Source organism: Melozone crissalis, unplaced genomic scaffold (genome assembly GCF_028551555.1).
Source record: "Melozone crissalis strain CALT ecotype California unplaced genomic scaffold, PUWL_Pcris_2 ptg000061l_1, whole genome shotgun sequence".
Taxonomy (NCBI): domain Eukaryota; kingdom Metazoa; phylum Chordata; class Aves; order Passeriformes; family Passerellidae; genus Melozone; species Melozone crissalis.
In genome coordinates this window covers 14,504,011-14,521,229 of record NW_026535839.1, presented here as the reverse complement: position 1 = coordinate 14,521,229, position 17,219 = coordinate 14,504,011, and the positions used below count along the sequence as shown (strand labels likewise).

The following is a 17,219-nucleotide window of genomic DNA, read 5'->3' as shown; positions in this document are numbered from 1 at the left end:
TTTCCTCCATAGCCATGTAAATGTGGTGATTTCTGCTCAGGCCCTGAATATTTGCAGTTTGCCTGAGGTAACTCATGTTATGGTATTCAAAACTTTCAAACCAAGTCAGTGGCATAATGAGAAACCAAATTGCTTTGGAAAGCTGCACAGTTTGCCCGGTTTGAATAAATGATACTTGAATTACTTTTACTTTGGGCTTTCATGTTGATTCCATTGTCCATGGGAAGTAGGCAAGTCTCAATTTGAAGGAACTTTGAAGGAGGAAATTTCTTGTGGAGTGAATGGGCATCAGCTCACTGAAGCTTTGCAGAAAGGGGGATTTGGGTTTTCTCTGATTTTTCTTACTCAGAGTAGAACTGTCCTGAAGCTGTGAGAACAGAGCATGAAGCTGATAAAACTCTGTCTCAAAATATCTTAAAAGTATCTCAATCTATCTCAAAGTATCTCAAAAATATTTCAAATTGTATAATCTACAATTATATTTGGCATGATCTCCTAATGTTGCTTCTCAGACCCTCTCCTTGTACACCTTGGATATAAATGAGTGAGAAGTCAAGGATTGTGATTGCACTGAAGCTTTTTCATATTATCCCAACTAATTGTATAAGAAATGCATAAGTATGATAATTTAGATGTTCTTTTTACCGTTCTGAACCCTGAAATTCTTCTGAACCTTCTAAAGCCTTGCTCTGGTGATATTGGCCCTGAGAAGGAAAGGAGGTTCTGCTGTGAGGGGTGGAACACTGCAGGATTCTTGGAATGTCTTCTCCTTCTTTTGCAGTAGCAAAGAATCTGGTTTAGATTCTTCTTGCAAAAAGATTAAAATAGCTGCAAGTTGAGCAATGTTCTCGTTCTGCTTCCATATGCATTTTGTTCTTTTCCATCTACGCTGATCATGCCTTCAGTAGAGATTAAATTTAGCTCCTCTCTGCTCTTATTGTGAGTGGAGCTCTGTGAGACAACAGAACCAGGATTGGATGTGACCCTTCCAGTGGTGTGAGTGTGAGGGATGCAGCTGAAATCAGCCCCCACAGAAAGTTTCTCCTCCAGGAAAAGATGACCTCTGCCTTCAGAAAAAATAGATTTTTTTCCCCAGTTTTGAAGCTTTTTTATTCACCCAGAAGTTATCCAGAAGAAAACTAATAAGCCACAAATATAATTAATATTAAAAAGTGTAGGTCTTTTTCTCCATTTGCTTCAGAGAACGATCCTGAGAAACATCTTCAACCTGGTAGCATTCTTTCCAGGCTTCAATGGTTGTTTTTCACTCTGTGTTTTTAATAATCAGGGGAATCTTAATAGTTAAGTTTCTCTCCTATCCCAGCTTCAGACAGAGGAAGGAATATGATTAGCCTGGTTGGAGCCAGGAAGGCAGGAATTTCACAGTTAATAACTTCTCCATTGTTTTTTTAAGGGCCCTTGATATTCTGTGATTGACACCGGGGTTGTTTCCCTCTCCCCCTTTGCCTTCAGGACACAGGAACCCCCAGGTGGGCAGCAGGGCAGAACCTGGCACTTGTTTATTATATATGTGAGCAAAATGCTTTGGGGAGGCGAGAGGAAGTGTTGGAACAGTGTTTGATGCTGTGTGGGGCTGCTCTAAAGAAAACAGAATAAACCAGAGGGCAGCACTGTATGGATGGACTTAGAAAGGTCACAAATTCTCTAAGTCTGCATTTTAGGCCATTTGAGTTGCAAAGAAAGAAAATGCAGCTTGTAATGTGATAAAGCTGTGAAGTACAGATGTTTATGTACTAATTTTATGTGGGAAGTCAACATCCAGTATCAAGAATTAGTGAGTAGCCATTATTAAGAATGTTCCAGCAATACATAATAATTTCAGAAGTAGCAATATTTGACTTTTGCACTGAATTCCTGCAGACAGAAGTATGGGCTTTTAGCTTTTACCCTTTACAGCTCCCTAAACATGTTCCAGCGGCACCAGGGTGACTCTGAGCCTTGTGATAGAGCAGAGTCCTGCTGTGGTGGGCTCCATGGAGGGCATGGATGGGCTCCATGGAGGGCATGGATGGCTCCCGGACACCCTTGGCTTGTACATCGAGAACTTTGTGTGCACTTTTGGTGCCTGGTCAGCTCTGTTGGGTCACTTCTGGGGACCTGAGGAGCAGAGTAACAAAACAGAACATGCCAAGTTCTGTTTCCTGTGCATAGCAGTGGTTAAAGGAGTCTGGAAGATGGAAGGAGCTGTGGTGTGTGGAGATTGTTGACTGCACAGCCAGCATGTGTCTAATCAGAGTTAATAAATTTGACTCAGTGCAGGTATTGCCAGAGCTGATATGACTCCTGGAGAGCCTCTCTGCACAGTTCTTCAGCTTCCAGGAGGTTTATTAGTCTGGGCTCCATGCTGTGCACATCCAGAGCTGCCTCTGATCCAGCACTGCAGCCAATCTGTTCCTTCATTCAATGATTATGCATCATCCTGCCCAGTGCTCCAAATTCCCCGAATACTTTGCAGGTCTTATGAGCTGTAAAGCATCCAGTTTGGGATACACTGGAGGCTGAGCAGCTGCTTTCCCATCCAGCAGTCCCAGGTCACATAATGTGGAGCAGATCCTGGCTGGCTCTGTGCCCCAGGTTCCTCCCTGCCCTGGGTGCTGGATGGTGCTGTGTGAGCACACACATCCTGGCTCAGGGCTGCTGTGCTCCCAGCCTGAGGGAAGAGCCCAGTTCCAAGGGTTTCTTTTTGTGCTGCATCCCAAGTGGCATTCCTAGTCTGAACAGTCCCAGGAATTTTGTTTGATAATGATATTTTTTTAAAATTGTAGTCTACTGTTCAGATTCACAAAGCTGATCAGACATTGCTCCGTGATGTAGGCAGTTACAGCTGCAAAACTGGCTTGGATTTAAATTCATTTTCCAGGTATGACCTGATGTTGTTTCTATTTTAAGTCACTAATTTAAAATCAGGAATATCTATATTTGTTAATAAAGCACAGTCCCAGGAACAACATCCACAGAATCATTTTACAAAACTCTGGCTCTGGCATTTTGTTTGTGAACTTTCTGCAGACTATTTTTATTTCACTGTTCCATGGCTTCACCGTTTCCAAGATACTTGTTACAAAATCAAAAGTGTGACCGTGTTCACAGGGGTCTTAGGATGAGGGAAGAGACGAGGATCTGACTCCATGTTTCAGAAGGCTTGATTTACTATTTTATGATGTATATTATATTAAAACTATACTAAAAGAATAGAAGAAAGGATTTCGTCAGAAGGCTGGCTAAGAATAGAAAAAGAAAGAATGATAACAAAGGTTTGTGGCTCAGACAGAGAGTCTGAGCCAGCTGTGATTGGCCATCAATTAGAAACAACCAACATGGGCTAATCACAGATGCACCTGTTGCATTCCACAGCAGCAGATAACCATTGTTTGCATTTTGTTCCTGAGGCCTCTCAGCTTCTCAGGAGGAAAAATCCTAAGGAAAGGATTTTTCATAAAATGTGTCTGTGACACAAAAGTATTGCTGTAATTAAAACTGGGCAGCTGACAGGATTTAGATTAATGCAGTAATGGGATGGGGACAGGTCTGGGCAAGCAGGGGCATTTCTGTTCCTCTCTTGGATCATTGGGTGTGGAGGGGCTGCAGCCCTGCAGACCCTCAGTGTGCCCAGGTGTGCCCAGCACCTCTCCTGGGCCACAGCTCCATCCCTGTGCTGCCATTCCCAAGGTTTGCTCCACCTTGCACTGGAATTTTCCCTCTCTGTCCTAGAACTGACACTGAAAGGTGAGGATAAACCCCAGTTCTTGTCAAATGATGTGTTAGGAACTCTTCCACTGCATTTCATCCGTGTTTGGCACCTCTTTGTCAAACCAGAGGAAAAACTGCTTACAAATGGCCATCCAGAACGTTTGGTCTTTGCATTAAATAATCTTTAAACATGTCTCTGTCTCTTTCTTTGGAATTTAAAAACATCCTGTCTGGTACTTTGATACTTCTGTATTGAGGACTTTATTAAAGGCTTTTCTCCCAAGCCCAGGAAGAGAAATAAGAGGTGTAATTGGGATTTTTTCCTAGGCTATTGGTGGCTTTCTGGCACATAATAAATAGGAGCATGTTAAATGTGTCCTACACCAAGTATGTCTAAGCTTCTATGAGGTGATCTGGTCTTATATTTCAGTAGGTATTGCAGTAGAAGGTATAATACAGTAGGTGATGTTCAACAGAAACAACTCCCTGTTCATTCCCACAGCTCCCCTGAGAATCCAACTATGAATAAAATGACTTTTGGAGGAAGTTTAAACTTGAAATAAATCTTAGGAAGTGGTGGAATGTCTGGAGAGTCCCATAGTTTGAAACAAGACAGGGAATAGACAGTTGTCTTCAGGTGCTTGGTGTGCCATTTGCTTCATTATCAATTAGTAAAATAACCTGGCATTAGAGAGATGCAGATTCTAGTTTGTGGCAGAAATAGATGAGGAACACAAAAATTCCTCACCTGGAGCTTCCTGACCATGGAACCTGTGCAGGAGCACTGACCAGCAGTGCTGGAGGAGTTTGAAAATCCACTTTACATAAGTTAAAGGCAGAATTTCATTGGGTTCTTGGCCTTGATACACACATCCAGCTTGCTTTCTACTGCAGTGTAAAAAGCATTTCATTTATAACAATATCATAGTAAAAACATTGAGTACATTTAGACCCATACAAAGTGTTTAGTGCTAGTGAAGGGCAGCTCACAGTGTGAGCTCTGCAAGGGTCCTTGTGTGGATGTTACTTCATATAATGTTTGAAACAAAATCAATATGGAAGTTGAGATATTAAAATTAAGAGAGTTAAAAAGGGCAGCTGAGAACTTGGTCCATTTGCTATCACAGTTAGGAGAGTGTTGGCCCATATAAATAATAGGAAATAATGTAAGATGTTCAATCTTCTGGATTAATTTGATAGTAAATGAAAGAAAACCCCTTGATGTTAGGCTTTTTTCCCTATCTGGGTTGTTTGTGTCACTGGAAGTTGTAAATGTTTCACTTCTCAGTGGAACATTTGCTAACCTGGAAATATAATTTCTTGTTACTACATATATTTTTGTGTCTGCTTGTTGGTGTGAAACCTCCTTCTCTAGAAATTTAATCTGATTTTGATTAACTTCTTTGGCTTAGAACAAAAAACATAAGCTCAGCATTTGTGAAATCATTGCAAGTAGAGAAAAGAATAACCTTAAAACATATTCCTGGGATGTTGCTTTGAGATGAGTCAGATGACTTTGGGTTGACAGTGCATAATTATGTGTACATTGTGAGTTCTGAAATGGTAATCAGACACAGGAATAAACATTTCACACCGTGTGTAAGAGATGCATTTCACTGGCATTCTCACATTTTGGATGATAAATAAGTTGGTTTTGTTTAGTATGTCTCAATGACTCGTTCTGGCCTTGGTGAAGGAGGACGGATGAGGAGTGCTAAGCCCTGAATAAGTATTTTTTGTTATATTTCATCCTGTTATTCTAAAAGATAAACATGATTAACCAAGGCAATGACTCTGATGAGGGCTAAGTAGCACATTGCCATCAACATTGAATTAAATAAGATGGTTTACTTAAGTATGAAATTGTAAAATGTCACATGGGTGTAAGGGAAACCAGTTTCAAATCTTCCCATGTATTTTCTCAGATGCAAAACTAGCATCTCTCATGTTCTTTAAAGGTTTATTTGCTGTTTTGTCTATTTATCTCAAAAATGTCATTGAGTATTTGGTAGAAGCTGCAGGATGTAACTTCAGCAGATCCAAATACTGGTTCTCATGTGGTGTGTGTAATGCACAGTGCTCAGGCTCTGTGAGCCTGCAGATGCAGCCTTTGATCTGTTCTAGGTGTCAGAAAGAGAAGTTGAAATTCCCCTCTCCTCCATCACCCCTTTGTCTCACAAGACACGTTCATATGGTGGCCATGTGAAAACTCTGCCATATGAAACCCCACAATGTTAGTTTGATCTCAGGAAGGCCTTTCAGTTCCAAAAATTCCTAAATTCTGATAGTGAGATTACTCAGCATGCAAGAGAAGTGGAAAGCAGATATGGGGTGCTAAGCAGCAGAGGGTTTATAAAAGCTCCAGGAGTCTTTGGAGATCAAAACTTCAGCAGAAATGGATCTGCTGTCAAAGTTAACCTGGGAGGTGGATTGGGAACAAAGGGGGCACAAAGCTCTGATATGAATTTCGAGAACAGCTCAGCTTCCCCTTTATGCAGTGGGGTTGTTTGTAATTAGCTCAGGTGAACTCATTTTGCAAATAGCATTCATTAGGACTGTGAGAGCAGGTGAATGTGTTCATTGAAAAAGAACTGAAGAACAGGATTGTGTCTTGAAGCAGAAGTACTTGCAGATTTTGCAGGGCTGTCACACATTTTATGGAGAGGAGGCTCATGCTTTTTATAGTTACAGGGCTGGAATAGCTTGGAGTAGTTGTTTGCCAAAAACTGGCAAGTTGTCACCAGAGTAAAAACTTGTATAGTGAGTGAGTAAAAGGGACTAATGTATAAACACTAATCTGTTCTCTAAAATGTTCCTGGAAGAATCTTCAGGATTAATATTCTATTTCAAATCACCATGTAGTCATCTGGTTATCCATATGTTCATATTTTCTACAACAGTGCTCAGGTTTTCCAAGTGAAGTTTCAAGAAAATTCTTTTAAAAAAGCAATTATGTATACTACAGAAATAATAGCTAATCTGGGAATAATCTTGGTTGGTCAAGTTACTGAATTTACTGTGCCTACATTTATTGAATAAGAATGAAAATCCAGATTCCTGCCAGTAGCTGTTCCTGAAGCAGTGTATGATTCTCAGTAGGCATCCAGAGGAAAATTTAAAAGTCATGTTTTTGTACTCATCCATATTAAAACTTTGTGGTGCCTGTCCCTGGACTCCCCACCTCGTGCATGTGGGCAGGTGCTCTAGAAGTGACAGAGTTTGGCTCCTGTATGAATAAAATGCTCAAGGAATCCAATGGCAAATTCACAACATGAGGTTTAATGCAATGGGAGCTTCATGTATTTATGCATAATAGAATAAACTTCTTCAATTGGAAGATAATCTAATCTAATTTTTTTTTATTCTGATTCTAACTCTTTAGGCGTCTGAACAAGAATAAACTGCAAGTTCTTCCCGAGCTGCTTTTCCAGAACACACAGAAGTTAACTAGGCTGTAAGTACAACCTGATTTATTTTCCTGTGGTGTGTTTCTATTTTCTGTTCCTTATTGTGCAGATTCACATGTTTGTGTTTTGACTGCGGCGAGAGGTTTAATTTCTGTGAGATTAAACTGCCACTTAGTAAGGGTTTTTTAGGGGATGTGTTATGTTTGCTTGTGTGTAGTTGTAATTTGGTAGAGCATAAATATCAGAGGGAAGAGAAACCACAGAATTTTTGTGTTCCTCGTCCATTCACCAGGATGACGTCAAGGTGACTTATTTTGAATTCTCTGTGAAGTTACAGAAACCATAGAAAGTGTCAGGTTCACATATCTGGTTCAGCCTAGATGTCTATAAAGTGCGTACACTTATTTTATTTAAAAAATAAGTGCTTATACTTATTTTAAAATAATAGAGGTGGCTACAAATTATTTCGTTTGGAAAATTATCTTTCCAAGTGAGTCAAGGCTTTGCCAGATAGACCAGCAAAGTTATGGCTGCTGCTTCATCAGGCAGAAAGTGGAGAAATTATGGACAAGTAAATATTTTTTAATTTGAAATATAAAAACTGTGTTATAAAATGTTTAGATGGCATCAAGACTCACTTCAACAGCAAGAGAAAGATATAATGAACTTGACATTTGTTTTTGGTGGGAGGAGGGAGAGGGGGTGTTAGAACAATAACTGGACTATTTTCAAAATATATATTTTTTTAAGTGTATAACAATAAAATGGATGAGCAGGTGCCTGCATAGTTACTATCAAAAAAGAGTCACCTGCCTTTTCAAAGGAGTAGTCAAAAACTGTTTGAAATCATTTTCTCATCCTGCCAAAGTTAAACTCATGACCCACACTGCCTTTTTGAAATTTGGTAAAACTGTTCTTTTAATGCTTGAGTCTGTTTATGGAAAATTAGATCCTTAGACTTATGATTTGGTCAGTGAAATTGTGAAGTTATTACAGGGTGGCTGAAAAAGTTCTCCATTCATGTGGGGTTTTTATAATGGTTTTAATGCATCTATGTGCAACCAAACCATTTAGACAGTAAATTTTTCTTCCAGTGGAAATACAAACCACATGGTGATAGTGCAGATTAATTTTGGAATCAGATGACTTTAAAGAAGTAGGATATTGGTTTGTGTTTATAAGAAGCAAGCTGAAAAGTGCTGTGCAACAAGTGATATTGACATTTTGGAGAAATTCTCTAATGAACTTCTGGTGTTGTTCAAACTTGCTCATGAAAAACTGTACAAGTCACTGCCATTATTCTGCAGATATAAAAAATATATTAAAAATATAAGCTATAGATGTGTTTTAGTCTTAAAATCTGCTTGGAAAAATCTTTGTTGGACTTGTTTTGCAAGCTTTGTCATGGCTTTTGAATTCACTAGGATATGTCTGCTGAATGGATCTGCTTGAGCTGAACAATTTGGTTGCATTTCCTAATGTTCTTTGCATGGTTTTTAAATTTTACATCTTGAAACTCTGCTTGAGTACAAAGTGTGAGCTGGGACATGGTTGCAGATAACTTAATCTGGTCTCTGGAAGGTGCCAGTTGTATTTATTTGTTAGAAGAGTTGCTTGACGTGGGTTGGTTGTCTGAGGACAAGATGATGCTTTCCAAGGAAAAGCTTTCACAGAGTTTACCTGGATCCCTACAAATTCCAGTTTAACATGTTGGAAATTGCTCTGAGAGTGGTCTCATTGTACCTGGATGTGAGGAGAGGAGCTCTCTGGTAATTTGTGGTTTCAATGGAATGCTGTGTGTGTTGATAACTCATGTGCATCTGCCCTTGTACAAAGAACTGAAGCCAGAGTAGCTGAGGCTCTTCAGTACCACTGTGTGTTTTTCAGTAGGTCATGTAATCATGATGCATTATAGCCCTTAACAGCAAGGGCAATAATTTTGCTTTTAGAATATAAAGATTGTAATAAAGTTCCATAGAATGGAGTGATTAATCTGAAAGCTGCGTTCTGTAATGCCTCCCAACAGGTGCTGTTGGAACATTTGTCTTTATTCACTGACATCCTTTCAGTCTTGCTTACTGCTGAGCAGAACATTAGATAGATCACTTTAACTCTGTTTGTCAGAAGAAACTCGCTTTTTCTTTTGAAGATACAAGTGTTATATAAATACAGTGTGTATTATAAGCAAATAAATCTTAGCTCAAGTGAACTGTTACAGTTCCAAGGGTAGTTTGGTTGCGTGTTTTTCCGTCATGGGAGAAGAATGAAAAATTTGCTTCCTACTAGAATTTATAAAAATACACCCACACATATATATATGTTTGCTCTCTATTGTTTCATGTTGCTGTCTTGGTCTCACTGCTGGTAGATTCAGAGCTGTTCTTTCTCATTTCCGCTCTGCCTGGTGTGAATGCAGCAGTGCCCCTCTGCTCTCGCTGCCTGAGTGCAGGGGCAGTGCTGCTGCATTCCTCCCTGCAGCTGCTCTCACCCAGCCTCTCCAGAAGAAAGCAGAGCTGAGAAAGTGATGAAAGGGCATAAAATCACTGAAACAAAAATCTGTAAGACAGGCTGATGCAGGGGTGAGGTAGATTCTGTGGAATTTACGAGCAGTGAATTTAAATGAACATTAAAAAGTGTAGATAAGGCTGGTCTTAATTTTAATTTTCCACGGTATAGTATAGTACTTCTGCTGCCATATTTTCCAGCTCTTGACTCTGAGTTACTCAGACATTACTCTGTTATTTTCTTCTCAGTAATTATTATCCTCATAAAATAGGAAATCCACAACTCAAGTACTTTAATTTTGTAAGCTTGCTACAGCTCAAACAATGCAAAATTTCCTAGAAGTAAATATTTCAGTGCAGTATGTCCAGATTGTAAGATTTGGGTTCATTCATTGGATTGAAGAGCTCCTAGTCTCATCCATGGAGGAAAGAGCTGAATTCTGTGATTCTGAAGCTGCCCTCTCCAGCAGTCATGCAGTGAATGTAACAGCCCATGGCTTTGTTAATGAAGGTAGGAGCTAGACTTTGCTAAGATAAAGCTAAATAGAATGATGACATTCTAAATTTAGTGAGAGTGTGAAAATGGAGCATATTTATTATCATGGCTGAAATTTGGTGGAGATGGAGTGATGGAGCTGCTTGAACATACAGGAATTTTGTGTGCTGGGGGTTTCAGGGAAGACTTTTTAATGTTTCAGGAGTAGTTAAAGGCTGAAAAAGCAACTGAAGGCTTTTCTGTGTGTTCTGCCAGCCAGGCTGAAACCTGGGGCTTTACTGGAGGAACCAGCTTTGTTTCTGTTGGTTGGTATCAGCAGAATCCCTTCAGCCCTGCTGCTGCTGGCAGTCAGAATGCAGGACCTGGTTTCATGTGCTTGAAAAGCAGCAGGACAAACCTGGGGGTTCTCCATGTGCACATGGCTTGGGACAGCATGTGCACGCTGTCCCTGATGTCCCCGTGTGTGTCACCAGGTCATGCTCAGTGCATTCCCACTGCAATCCCCTTTCTGATAACCACTGAAATGGAATTCAGAATATTTCCCACATTATAACCTCAGCCCTCACTTCAACTCCAGGTACCTTTGGCTTTTTTCTCTGAGCCTCTCCTGAATTCTGAGCTTCAGGATATCCTTGAATCTTTTACAGGGCTGGTTGGGCTTCGTTGTCACATCTGGTTGGTATTACCAGCAGGAACATATATAGTGAAATAAACCTCAAATGGAATGTGAGGCGTCCCACAAAGTGAGTTTCTCATAAGGCTTTGAGCCTTTTCTTCTAGAAAGAGTGGCTTTGAGACTCATGGGTTTTGTTTGCTTTGGTTTAGATAAGGGTTTTAAGTTTAAGTTGGATGGTGAGCGAGCCCTTGATTGGATTCTCTAGTGGAAATGTTTCTCATTGCTCTGTTGCCTTCACTGCCGAGGTTTTAAAGCTTCTCAACTGTTTTATCTGGGATAATTATCTAATAATTCAAAATGCAGGCACTTTTAATGAGAAAGGTGAATCAAGGAAAAGGCATTTTTAATGAATTGAGAAATAAAAGCATGAAAGATATTTTTTTTAATAGTTTAAGATACTAATATCTATCCGTAAAGGAACAGGTATTTTTAACACAGGTAATGGAATGAACAGAAAAAGTATAATAAAATGAAACATGTAATTTAACAGCTATGAAACAAGGTTTTGATTCTAAGTCAATTATTTCCTTATATCCAAAACAACTTGTGAAATTTATCTGTAAAGGTTGTAAGCAAAGATTTGTGCCTGCTGGAATCCTGTTTCCTTTGTGTGCAAAGCTTGTGTATAAAATGATTGTAGTGCATCTGCTTTTCACTAAAAAGCAAGTATTCTAGGGGTCCATGAGATACTTATTTATCTTTGGAAACAAAAGGGGGGAACAAGCTCGTTTTCCCACAAACTCCCTGTCATGTAAGAATATATTTGTTTCATTGTTGAAGCTTCTATACCTCAGGCTAGCTGCTAGCTAGTCATGGGAAAGCTCCTTTGTGTGTGTGAAAAAAACCTCTTAGAAGTGCTCTAAACTCAAGTCTTGCAGTGAGAATTATTGCCTCTACCAAATTTATAGCCATGGACCATTTGTTGGGTCTATTTACTTTTAATGAACTGCCTTAGTTGCTTCTTGACTGGGCAAACCAGGCTCTGGAAACTTAGATACTGAAATCAGACACCAAAATATCAGGATAATGGAAGCGTCCATTAGACGCTGAAATATTTTTTTTTGACTGTTTAAGTACTATCAGAATCTAGGTTTTATTCCGAAAATGAGTGTGTTAGTGAGCTGGGACATTTTGGGTCCATGGCTGAGTGTGCCCAATACCTTTGTGTTTAAATTTTCTAGTTTTGGTGTCCCAATGTTTTATCATCTTCATTTACAGTTATTTCTAAAGTAGGCTTAAGTGGCATGGAAACATTATAAAACAAGGTTTTTGTTTTAATGAAATGGCATTTTCTCTCAGTATCAGGAGCAGCCATTCAGTAATGAATTTCTTGCTGTTAACATGGTGTCAGTATTTGCAGCACTGTGAAATTTGTCAGAGCTGGATCAGTGGGATGCTTACTTCTCCTCTAGTGGAATATTTTGAAAGTTGATTGATAGATGGATAAAACAGTGAGTAGGTACTTGCAGCACACAACGCAAATTCCATGAGTAGCCTTAAACAGAGGCAATTTAGTTCAGTTTTAGCAGGATCCCAGAATGGTGAGGCTGTGTGCTGGGCTGACCCTGGTGGGACACTGGTGCCCAAAGCTGCTCTGTCACTGCCCTTCTCAGCTGGGCAGGGACAGAAAATCAAATGAGAGGCTTGAGGGGTGAGATCAGAGCAGGGAGAGAGGCCTGACCAGTGTCTGTCACAGGCAAAGCTGACTTGGGGAAATCAACTTTACTGACAGTGAAATCACAGCAGGGCAGTGTTTTATGTTTAGAAATTGCTATTTGCCATCTCTTTCCTTGACTTGTTCACTTCCTTATGTGTGCAGTATGTGTATTTGATTTTGTGTAAGTACTTTCCTTGGATAACTCCTGGTAGGAGCAGCTGGATCTATTTAGTTATTGCTCTAGTTAGGAAGGTGTAAATATGATGTAAATATGAAGGTGTTGTCACCTTCCCTGAGGACACTGCTGTGCTGCCCAGGTGAGTCTGTCCTCCTGCCTGGCACTGGGTGAGTGCAGTGTGTGTCACATTTTCCCAGTGTTTGCTTTCCTCTGGTTCCTGGGCAGCTCAGATGTTTATTGTAGCCAGGGACTTGTTGCACATGGCTGATTTTTCCAGGATTTGCTGCTGGAAGCTCTCTGGGAAGTGTCACTGGTGACCCCTCCTGTGCAGCCCCATCCTCGGCCAGCTCAGAGCCCCAAACCACAGCTCCTGCTCAAACCCTTTCATCTTGTGGGTGTCATTAGAAGCTGTGCTTGGAAAAGCAACCAGATCATACATTTTCTTAGTGTCCTCTTTATTCCTCTGTTTGTTCTCTTTCTAGAGAGAAAGCTGTCCCAGATTGCTCCATTATCGTTTCCCATTAAAGCAGGATCCTGACAATTCAGTTGTTGCAGGGGTTTGAGTTAGGGTGTTGCCATGACAAAAGAGCATGGGTTTGTAATAGGGTGTTTTTGTGGTTTCATCCACATCCAATAATTGTAGTTTTACTGTGTATAGATCACAGCAACCCTTTTCAGAAGACAGTAAATAATTACAGTAAGTGTTTGCTGGTCTCTGGGGTGCACTTCTGGCTTGGGAAAGATGTGCATTAGGTCAGGGGCTTGTGCTGCAGATAGCTGGATGACATTTACACCATTTATCAAGCTGAAGTCATTGTGCATCTTCTTTTGGGCTCTGCTTGTAAATAATATATTTAATTTTTTTTATACAAGTACACACCAATTTACTTTGAAGAGTCTAAGGATCTTCTTCTGTTTAAATTAGTGCAGAAAAATAATTAAAAATATAAAATATTCTAAACTTACTATTATTTTGAGAGTCGAAAACAAGGGAAAACATGTTGAAAGCCAGAAGGCTTCCTCCTCAGGGCTGCTTTTTATCCCCTGTGTGAAATTGGTTCTTTGAAATGATAGTGTGCAGATGTCTTGTTTCCCCACTTAAGGGAAACAGGCACCACTGGGGAGGAAAGGGTGTTTTTGTGAAAATTATTGCTGGGTTTTAGTGGCGTCTCCCTTCTAAGGAGGCTTCTATTGCCAACTTGTGATCAGGTCATCTTATTACAAAGCTATTTAAGGGAGTTTGTGGCAAAGGATTATACATTTCCAGAATAAATGCCACACATGCAGATTAAGCATAGGTCTGCTTTGGAAATAAGTTGGTTTACTCTGTTAGCTGGGTAACTCCTGCCTTGCATTTCCAATGTTTTTTCCTTTGCTGTTATTTCCTTTACATTAAATCTTACAGTGCTATGAGAATAAATTTTGAAGGGTGACATCTTTTCATTGATATTCAGCTCAAGAAATCAGGAGGCTCCAAATTAGTGGGATCAATTTACCATTTAATTATTTGATAATTATTTGGTAGCCTTAGCCATGCTGCTGGGTGTCCATTTTCCTGAATGTTGGGGTTTTTAAAGCACTCTCAGATATATTCAAGTTTCAAATCACATGGCTTGGAGATAAAACATTAAAAATACTGTTAATATACTGGCTGCTCAAAGCATCCTGAACTGCAAAATGTTAACACCAAGAGCAGCCTTGTGAGCTCACTAACTCCACTCCGTGATTTTGCATCAAGAGCCCTTGTAAGTAGTTTCTGATGCTGCTTAAAATTTGCCTTATTCTTAGTATCAAACAAGGAATACTGAAAAATTCAGTGTGTGCTCACAATTAGACATCAATTCCCATCAGAGCTCATTCTTTTTGAGAACATCCTGGAGGTGCTTAGCAAAATCAGGCTTTTGTGAAAACTTCTGCAGGATCTGCTGTGGTTTGAGTGAGTCCCAGCAAGGGCAGCTGGATGGGGGCTCCATGGTCACTCAGCCCCTGACTGAGAGCTGCACATGCTGAGGGTTCTGGGGGTGGCTCTGTGTGCTCTGCCAGCTCTGAAATGTGTCCTTATTAACTGCCTCCAGCTCCTGTCTTCAGAGTGACGAGTTTAAGTGGGGGAAAAACAGTGACAGCTTCTGGTTACCAGGGCTTCCACATGACTGAGCTGTTATGTCTCAAAACACAGCAGTTGTGGGTGGGCATTATTGGCTTGCTGCTTCAGATTAGGCTTCAGAATTTGGGCTTTTATTTATTTTTTGCTTCTGTGAGCAGCAGTCCATGTTCTGTAGCTCCTGCAGTGCTGGGTTCTGGTTCCTGGGGTTTGATTTGTGGTGGTGGCAGGGTTGGTGGCCCCTGCAGGGTGGGTTTGTCTGTGGCACTCAGGGGCTGCTTTGGAGCCTGACCGAGGATTGAGTGGCTGTGGGTTTGCAGCTGGAGATGAATTAGGTTGTATCACAGGTATATTATTACTGGGGGATTCTGACCTGATGGTTTATAGGCAGTTTCTTTTCCGGAAACTGGATAACCCTGGTAGCCTGTGCAGCTCTAAGTTTGTCGGGCTCAGATTTACTGCATTTGCTTTGTTCATGTGGCTTTTTTTGGCCTTGCCATTAGAGCTAGTCAGCAAATGTCAGCACATCACGGTGTACTTGCACTCAGTATGTTATATTATATATACTATATATATAGTACATATATAATATACTATAATATATGTATATACTATATATATTATATAGTATATATACTATCCATTTTGCTGTACGGATATTGCTTTTCTTGTTTGAAAACTTCCTTTGAATCAATTAGCTGTTATGTGAATGTTTTTTGCCTTTCCCCTTCAGCCTGAAAAAGCTGAAAAGTCTTTTCCTGAGTGTTCAGTGCTTCAGAGCTGCTGGAGGCTGGTCCATGGTTAGAATGAGCAGTGGGAAATTCACTTGTAAATTGTCATTACTGCAACTAGGAGACAATGCAGGGTGAATATGATTGTCTTTTCCTTCTGGTGAACAGAGATTAGAATGCATTTGGCATTATTTTCACAGTTTCCTCACACAAAGCAAATGTAGGAACAGATTGAACTGATGACCTGAAGTGCAGACATCTCATCTACGCAACAGGAAAAATATCATAATGATAATGTAAATATTTCTGCTGCTTTCCATAATAGACTGTCATCCTGAGGCTAAAGAGGAGTTTACATTCATCCTCTTGTAAAAGTCCTTTCAAATACTTTGGAAATATGTTGCAGATAATGAGAATTTCTTTTGGTGTGTGTGGATAGTAGAAGTAGGGGGCATGATCACTGGTGCAGAGATACTAATGAGTGTTACATTACAAGTGCTGCATGAGAAATCTTGATTTTCATCAGTGTCTTTAAAAAGAAAAGGCCATTTCCCATCAGCAGTTTTCTGGCTTCAGCTCTCCTGGTTGTTCCATGGCAGCAGAACCCTGATTTACCCACAGAGATTTAATGCCCAGTCAGGGTGCTCCATGAGTTAAGGGTTTAGTGGGTAAAATGATGCAAGGCCAAATACTTCCTTGTTTTAATTATCGTTTGTTTTCTTCTTGAGATCTTCAATGTGTACAATGGGAAGCTTAAGTGAGGCTTTCTGGAGCTTTTCCATGTGTTTCACAGGGGTAACAGGCCATGCCTGTTTAAAGTATTTCAGACACTTAAAGGTCCTGAAAATGAAAGCTGCTATTACTTTTAAATGTACTGGGTTTGCTTTTGAAATACAGTCATAAATGCTTCAGGATTTCATTTTGATTCCAGTGCCTGCAGTTGGGAGAGCTGTGGGATCGTAGCCTGGGGCTGTGTGTGCCTGTGAGAAGGGTCAGGAGCTGAACCAGGGGATTTCATCTGGAGCCTGACACAGCCCCATGTCCCCAGAGCAGACTGCACTGTAAAACTTACAAGGGCAGAAAATATTCATGAAACAAAATTAAAATAACCCGTGCAAGTCATTAAATGTTACAGTGCTATGAGAGTAAATTGGCAAGGGTGGTTTAGCATCATCTTGCCCTCATGGCTAAGGCAAGGATGTTGTACAAGGTGGGCCTTTGAGCTGATTTTATTTCTTCACTCAGTGTAACACACTGAAAACAAAAGGTCACAGCACCATGTGTTATACAAAGTTCATGAGCTGATTTTTAATGTTATATATGCTTATATAATACTTTGGAACTTAGTGAGATTATTCAAATATACCCTAATTGCCACTGTTGAATGTTGAGATTTTCTACAATGAAAATGCAAATACTAGTGAGAAAATGGACTGAAGCATATTTGAAATTAAGTACCTGCCTTTTGCTCTGCTCTGTTAAACTCCCTGATGGGCTGTTGCTAAAGACATCTATGAAATGTTTTCCTCAGGAAACAGCTGATATGAATTTAGTCCATTCCTATTGATCTACGAAGGAATGTTAAGTTTAATGTTTTGAATGGTTTCCATGCATGGTACAGCATCAGTGTTCAGTGAACTGTGAGGGGAAAAACGCTGACAAGAAAAGCATCCGATATGAAACCAAGTATTGTGCTTGTACAGTTAGTTCCTTTGGTTGGGAGAATAATCCTGTGTCCTACCACACAGCCACAGGAAC

The 17,219-nt window shown here is 40.1% G+C and overlaps 1 protein-coding gene across 1 annotated transcript in view; it reads left to right on the top strand.

The window, feature by feature from the left end:
* The window catches only part of SLIT3 (slit guidance ligand 3), a 483,586-nt gene that overhangs the window by 36,822 nt on the left and 429,545 nt on the right, over positions 1-17,219 (top strand). The window contains exon 4 of the mRNA XM_054287925.1: positions 7,094-7,165. Coding sequence (XP_054143900.1) covers positions 7,094-7,165 — 72 coding nt within the window. The remainder of the gene's footprint in view (positions 1-7,093; positions 7,166-17,219) is intronic.